At 41.1% G+C, this 7,969-nt stretch overlaps 1 protein-coding gene across 1 annotated transcript; it reads right to left on the bottom strand.

The window, feature by feature from the left end:
* Positions 1–865: 865 nt before the first annotated feature.
* LOC101763024 (NEDD8-conjugating enzyme Ubc12) lies at positions 866–5,405 on the bottom strand. Its single transcript, XM_004973280.3, has 6 exons — positions 5,220–5,405; positions 4,009–4,122; positions 3,668–3,776; positions 2,872–2,950; positions 1,499–1,615; positions 866–1,297 (listed from the first exon to the last, which is right to left on the bottom strand). Exons 2-6 carry the CDS (start codon positions 4,115–4,117, stop codon positions 1,160–1,162), a joined length of 552 nt encoding a protein of 183 aa, XP_004973337.1. The 5' UTR covers positions 4,118–4,122; positions 5,220–5,405; the 3' UTR covers positions 866–1,159.
* Between the last annotated feature and the right edge of the window lie 2,564 nt (positions 5,406–7,969).

The following is a 7,969-nucleotide window of genomic DNA, read 5'->3' as shown; positions in this document are numbered from 1 at the left end:
GACTACTCGAGGTGGTCCTTAGCTAAGTAGTTCATATGATTTAAGACATCGTGCTGATTTTTCCCCGTAAACAAAGGATCTGTAAAATCTAGACATCATGAACCTATTATTGCAATCACTGCCCTAAGAGAAAGATATTATGGCCAATACGACAATGACACGATGAACACAAATTCATATGGAATTTTACTGGGAGATGATGTGAAGTGCATTTGAATCATGTACTGGGAATTGTACTCCCTGTGACTTTTTTGGACCAAATCTACAATTGTGGCTATCATATCTGCAGACTGCAGTAGCCTTATTAATTCAAGCATTGTTTTCAACTGTAGTTTTATGATTTATAAGATGGACTTATTTGTGCTAACATTTCTCCGCTCCATATTCTCTTAGAGATAACAAAACCTCACCTTTTAAACCGTATGGTAATCTAAACAGTTTTTTCTTCGTGAACTTCTTCCTAATACTCTGCTTGAAAATTAAACTTACACACATTTTCCATGTAAACGTATTCAAGCTCAAACATGCTGAGAAAGTTACTTGTGGATATCAAGACGCAATCAAATCTTGGCGCAAATATTATGAAACAAAAAGGGGACAAACGAACAATGAGAAAGGAGCAACAAGTATATGACCTAACCTTTCTCTAAATAGGTCTGGGCAACTAACAGCATTCCAATTTCTCATTGTCAGCTGGTTATGTATATCCCTGCCCATGTGAATTGTCGACGTCCAGCTGATTCTGGTGATAGAAAGGGGATGGAAAGAAGGGAATGCAGGACTTCTCCAAAAAGATCTCTTTTTAAAAAAAATTATATGTTTTTTTTGAAGCTTCGATGAAAGAATGGAAACACACAATAATCAGTGATACTGACAAGCTTGCTACTACTAACATGTAGTTGGTGCAAACCATGCACCATATTCAGAATTTGTCCAGAGCAGACACAAAAGCACCACATCAATCATAATGAATCCTAATGAACCCTGCAAATGGACAGAAGGTAGCATTTGTTCATCGCACATTTTCCTGATTGTTCATGTGTTCAGCGACTGTCACACCAACTTATATTACATGACCGCTCCGGCATTCACATAGCTCGGGCATGCTATGATCAGCTGCAGTTGCATATTGTCAGACAACGGGTCACCATTTTCACGCTTACATACACCTAGGGAAGTGGGTTTCACCAATATAACCTCCAGCCATCGCCCTCCGGACATTATTCTCAAACTTCTTCGGGTCGTCACGAAGAACAGCAGCTGCGTCATGGTTCAGGGGATCCTCATCATTAGGTTGCTGCAAATGATATTTGGATTAGCAACCAAGATATCAAATGATGAAGAAAAATAACACAATTAGCTTCTGCTCCATAAAACAAGCGTGGGTAGAAAGAAAACAAGTAATTATCATACAGTCGAGCGAACTATACGCAAACCAGCTTCAAAATGATGCATCATAAGACTTTTATTCACATGAGTATACATGTTAGTAACTCACCGTGAAAAGAAGATTCAAGCCATAGACAATGGTGTTGATGTTCAAGACAGGCTTCCAATCTTCACGCAGAATGTTCAGGCAGACATTTCCCTCCAAGTCAATATTGGGATGGTAAACCTTATACATTACAAATATGAAAATTAGTACAAAGAACTATTACAACTTAGAAGGGTGGGCAGCTAGGTAGCAATGTTATACAGTCATCCGATTAATCGCGATTAGTCGCGATTAATCAGGCTTATCACTTTTGCAGCACCGATTAGGCCGAGCGACTAGGCAGGAGCGATTAGGAACCTGATCGTCCAATTACTCATCGCCTAATCATGATTAGTCGTCTGATTAGGAGAAAAAACGATCAGGTTGAAACATTAGGTTTTGGCTGCCGGTGGGTGGTGGGCAACTGGGCTGCCAATTAGGCCCATTAGGTTTTAGTATATACTCCAGGGGATGCCGTGCCGAGCGCCAGTCTCCAGAAATCGCTCGCCCAAAATTCCCACTGCCACCCGCCTGGCGCCTGGCCAAAATCGCACTGCCGCCGCCTAGAATCACCCCGCTGCATGCCCAGAGGCGCGTCCGTCAGCGCCATCTAGCCACCCAGAAGGATGCCGTTGTCGGGGAGCCACCCAGGAGCTCCATCCCCACCTCCCCTCCCCTCTGCCCAAAGTCCGACATGCGGACACGCCTAGGAGCTCGCTGCTGCCCAGGAGGTTGTGCCGTTTGTGAATCGTGAGCAAGATGAGCTCCTCCGATGGTACGTTTTACCAACTGATCTGCTCAGTGCTCTCCTCTGCTCTGCTCTTGCTGCTCGCCTGCTCTTCTCTTCTCTTGCTCTGCTCTCCTCTGCTGCTGTTCTAATGCTTACATGTTGGCATGTGCAGATGTGGATGTGTATCAGAGGCAGGGAAATGTCGAAGTGCTGATGCCCGACAATGTAGAAGGTGCCACAGGTTCATCAGCTGTTGACACTGCTTCCTCAGCCGCTCCAGATGGTAAATCCATAGCAGAGAAGGCCATAGCTTTACTGCCACCAGAGTTTGCAGAGATGGCTCAAGATCCTAAGAGGAAAGCAAAATCTAATGACCCAGGATGGAAATATGGGTTCTGGTCGGATACTCCTGTGAGGAAGGAGTTTATACAAATTTGTGGTGTTGATGGGTGCTATATACTATGTACTATATAGTATACGTATCATATCAGTCCTTGTATATATATGGACGACTAGGTCTGACTAGAACCGCTAATCGGGCCTGATCGATGACTAATCACGACAATCACCTTATCGGTGCCATGGTTTGACTAGACGATTAGACGATCGTATAACATTGCTAGGTAGGAACTAAGAGGTGAAATACCAATAGAAGTAGCCTAGTTACCTTAGTCTTGCACTTGACTTTAGGAGGTTCATGAGGATAAGCTGGAGGAACTTGGAAGGTAAAAACAAATTTACCACCCCTGAGAAAAGAATTTGCACATTAGATGCACACTTAGATTTACAGGACTAAATCAAGGGGGGAAAAAAGTTTAGAACTAAAAAGAAAAAAGTAGTCCTGAGTTTCACCTCAAAAAATTCTGCTTCAAATTTTGAGTCATGCTAATCTAAGGATCAAACATTCTCAAACCCAAACAAAGAGAAAACAACAGAGACAATAGTGTGCGCAAAACGGATCCTCAATTTGCTTTGGCAGGACATTAGCAATGCTTTGCTAGGAAAGTGTTGCAAAAAGGTAAAAGATCTACATTTTCCCTGGCATTTACTTGCAAAACATTATTCACAGCAGAACCTAGCCAGCACATCATCATTTATCCCTTTATCTGTATATTTGCCCATGTGGAAATATGTCAAACTTTTTAATGAAAACCACCTGACAGAGTATCTTTCCATGCTAGCAACTCTATCTGCAAACCCATTTCCTACTTATAAATATATATACAAGGCAGATTTACATCTATCATAATTGAATGTTTGTTTAAAATCTGTGGGCAAAATTTTTGATAAGATGGGTAGAGTATTTCTTAATTTCCTTTTTTTTCTCGAATTCGCAGGGAGATCTGTGCATTATTGCATTAAGGAGAAAGTATTCAGAATACAACCCCCACACACACCCAAAAAAAAACCTTGACATATATTAGCAGATTATAATTCAAATATGAATCCTCAGAAACACTTACACATAGTATCCTTCATCAGGCTTAATAGTGGCTTCAAAGTTCATCAGATCATCCTTGCCATTCGGAAAAGAGATCTTGGTGGTCTTGGGAAGGTTGAGTTCAGCAATATCTGACAAAAATAATGTAAAGTGACAGTAGTTAACAACATAGTACAACACAATATGCAGGGCAGCAAGTGAAAGTGACATGATAGATGTGCCAATGAAAGCTAAAAAGAATAGAAGAAAACAAAAAACCCTTCGGTAAGCAATTATGCAGAACCACATTGCAATCGTGTATGCGTAGGAACAAATAAGACACATAATGAAGAGTAGAAAAGGATTGCTTCCAAGATGACAAACCTTTATGGAGACGCAACTCCCCAGGACTTTGCTTCTTGACAGCAGGCTTTCCATTTGCAGTCGCTGCATCATCCTTCTTCTGGCCCTTAATCTTAAAAAGATTTATCATTTTCCCTACAAAAGAAACTAATCAGTTATGACACTCCACACCTACAAATAAGCATGGCTCAGCTTCATCTTAGTTCTCCTGGGTATTCATAATTAATGTACGGAAACCAGTTACTTGAGCATCATGATTTAACAGTTCCATGGTTACGAAAGCATGGTTCTTGAAGTATATCATTACTATCCTTTCCTGGTACTGAAATAATCAAATATCTTCCCCTAAAGTGTGAACTGATATAAATGAAACTTAACTCCGGTGAAACCTGGCAAATGTTCATACAAGCAGCACAAGGGTTATTCAGCACAAAATCTTTTTATGCATCTAAATGGAACTGCAGAGACAATCACCACCCTGAGCCCGCTATGGTTCAGGCAGAACTCCAAAATCATGTCTACATGAGTTCATGATCGGAAAGGGAGGCACAACCAACGCAGGTCTGGGTCAGACAAATCAAAGCCCAATAATCAAAACTACAGACAATAAGCCCTATCAACTAACACTCAAAACCCTACTTAACAGTTTCACGTCAACAAACACCACATTTAGCTGAGTCCTAGCAAATTCTTTTTCCTTATTGTTCTCCTTCCGCTCAGCACAATAGCATGACATTTTCCTCTCTAATAATGGCTGATTCTTTCAACATGATCACTGCAGATATTTAATCATCCATCACATTTACTACAAGCAAACACAATCAGACAATCTGCGATTCCTAAAGGTCCAACCAAATCTCTGGAATATCAAACGCCTGGGCTTCTGAAGCCCAGAACCCCACCCAGGAGTCCAATCCAACGACCGCATCGAAAACACACTTTAAACTACACTAGATCGGACCCAACGTGGGACATGAGGATTCAATCTAACGAACCCCTAATCTCTGTTTTGGGAAGGGGAGGGGAAAAATTCAACTGTAATCTTCTTCCATGCACAGTGCCCACTGCCCCCTATCCCCCAACAAACAAATCCGCCGCAACCCGCGGATCGGGAATCGAACCACCTATATCCGCGTTCGACAAGGGCTCACATGAAACAAAAGATTCCGCTCGAAATCGAAAACGAACAAACAAACCAATCGTACGAGCGGGCTAGGTTAGGCTTTCCTCACCTCGAGATCGATCGACGCCCGGACGGGTCTCCGCCGAGGGGAGCGAGACGGAACCCCCTCGAGGCAGGCGGGCAGCGAGCCCTGCTTCTGCGGCGGGAGGAGGCGGCGCGCGCGTGCTCGGCGGCGGCGAGACCGTGCGGAGGGGATTAGCAGAAGGAAAAGGCTGGGGGAGTTTGGACTTTCGGGGTGCGGGCGGCTATTTATGACGGTTGTATAATGTCGCTTTTGGCCTTTTCGTTTTCGAAATTCGAATACGGGAGGGGTGAGGTGAAGTTCCGTTCATCCGGGCCAGCTTTGGATACTTCGCCGAGTCCGTCTACTTTCATCCTATTTGGCAGGGCTTTAGTGGTTTATAAGCCGGATCAGAGCCGCTCATCAAAATGAACTAGGCATCAGGAGCCGATACGATAATATCGTGTTATAAACTGCCGTATATTTACCGAGGATTGATACCAATACGGTGCAAAATACTTATATAAATTCAAGCCAATTATATCTAATATACTAAGCATATTTATTAAATCTTCTATATTATAGTGTGCAACCAAATCGTTTCAAATGTACATGCGAACAAGAACCAAACTTTTTTACTTCTTTCTCTACCCATCGTAATAAACAAAATTATGCATACCATAGAAATACGGGCGGATGAAGTGAAAAATGAGAGAGAGGAAGGAAAACGGGAAGATGAGCTCCTTGGTTGTGAGCATGGCTCCACAGCTGCGTAATTTAAATCTACTCCCTTAATTTCAAATTGTAGTTTATTTTGACTTTTTAGATTCATGGATATTATTATGCATTTAGATATACACTCTATTTAGATGCATAATAATATCTATAAACCTGAAAAAACTAAAATGACCTACAATTTGGAATTGAGGGAGTTGTTATTAAGTATGTAAACCGTAAATGGTAGCTTCAGCATCCACCCTCTGCTTCCTCTAAGTCACCCACCTCCTCTTCCTCCTCTGTATATCTCTCTTCTCAGATCGGAGGGTGGTGGTGCCTGCTAAGAACTCAGGTTCTACCTTCATTCATTCATTATAAGGATGTTTTATTCTCCGTCTTTGCTGGTTCAAGTCAAAGCTGGCAATTTCTCTATAGTTTTTTTTCTGCAAGTAGACCTCTAATTGGATTGTAATCCAACTCTAACTTACATCAATCCACATCAAGTTAATTTATTTTTTCAACCCAACTCACCCCATATTTATATTATCTAAACCCAAGCCAATCCATCCTACTAGCTGATAGAACCTATGGGTTTGCTATAGAAAACCATAGTTTGCTATATAAACCTATGGGCTCATATAAAAAACTCGTATATATTTGAAATAAATGTAAGTCCGACATGTGGATCCTACGTCAAGAGCCGGACTCTAAAACTAAAACGTCATGTTCACACCTTAGTGAAATTGATCGAAATTTGTTGGAGATGACAGAGTTTGACTGTCCGCTACTTTATGCTAAATAGTATGGTTATACATTTGGGCCCCGCATTAAGAGCCAGACCCTATAATTAAAACCTCACGTTCACATCTTAAAGTTTTAGCGAAATTCATCAAAATTTATTAGGGATGACTTAATTTGACTGCCCACTACTTTGTGTAAAATAGTATGGCTAAACACACATGTGGGTCCTGCATCAAGAGCCGGACCCTAGAATTAAAACCTCACGTTCACACTTTAAAATTTTAGCAAATTGATCGAAATTTGTTGGAGATGACTCAGTTTAAGTGTCCGCTACTTTGTGCAAAATAGTATAGCTGGACATACATATGGGCCCCACGTCAAGAGTTGGACCCTCGAGCTAAAACCTCCCTTTCACACTTTAAAATTTTAATGAAATTGATTGAAATTTGTTGGAGATGATTTAGTTTAATAATTAGCTACTTCATATCGAAAAAAGTATAGTTGGACTTATATGTGGACCCACATTAAGAATCGGATCCTTAAATTATTTTGTGAATCAACTCAATGCAACCCACTCTAAACCACTCCCAAACTATTTCCTCTTAGGAGGAATCCAAATCAAACTAAATCATTTGATGAATCAGCTTATTAATAACCAATCTAAACAACTTCCAAAAGAAACCTAATCCATTAAAACCAATAACCCAATCCAAGTAGTAGGCCGAGCTGCAAGTGAGTTCTCTTTATTTTTTTAAAGTCAAAAAAATCTCTTACTCCAGCAATAGCCCCATGTATAGAGGATTTCCTATAGATCCAATTCAGGCCTCTCAAAATGAGGAGAGTACATTTTTTTAGGTTGGTCCTCTAAATTTAGGGTAGGAGGCTACGTAGAGGTACGTTGAAGTTGCTCTTAGAATTTTAGCTGCATTCTTCTTGCACAGGTACACTATTAATTTATTTTGGAGTAGAGTTTTCTGTCTCCCCGAAACACCTGGGGCTGGTTACGCCAACGGGTGGTCGGGGTGGCGCAGAAAGCATACAAGTATACTGTACGTGTTTTTTCACACTCATTCGTATAGATTTCTTGTGCTTCCTTGGTACTCAGCTTGCGACTAGTTGGGCTTGACTAGCGTTGTTCTCATCACAATCTAAAAGATGTCACTGGTAATCTCCAGAATGCCTCAATTTGTTCCATAGCAAAATATAGTCAAAAGTTTTCAGAAAGCAAAAGTTTTCAGAAAGCAGGTTCGAATAATTCTTTTTTTTTCTTTTTATTCCACGAGTTGACCTTTCCCAGGCATCGTACCAGCTAGGAGAAGAATAGTATCCCCACCTATGTA

This window comes from Setaria italica, chromosome VI (assembly GCF_000263155.2).
Source record: "Setaria italica strain Yugu1 chromosome VI, Setaria_italica_v2.0, whole genome shotgun sequence".
NCBI classification, from domain to species: domain Eukaryota; kingdom Viridiplantae; phylum Streptophyta; class Magnoliopsida; order Poales; family Poaceae; genus Setaria; species Setaria italica.
This window is presented reverse-complemented; position numbering and strand designations above follow the sequence as displayed.

What these genes read in the sequence shown, in the direction of transcription:
- LOC101763024 (XM_004973280.3), bottom strand. Translation starts at nt 4,117, where the DNA reads ATGATAAATCTTTTTAAGATTAAGGGCCAGAAGAAGGATGATGCAGCG. An exon ending in CCTGATGAAGGATACTATGT is followed by an intron (nt 2,951 to 3,667) that starts GTAAGTGTTTCT and finishes TTCTTTTCTCAG; the next exon opens with GGGTGGTAAATTTGTTTTTA. An exon ending in GCTTGAATCTTCTTTTCACG is followed by an intron (nt 1,298 to 1,498) that starts GTGAGTTACTAA and finishes TATCATTTGCAG; the next exon opens with CAACCTAATGATGAGGATCC.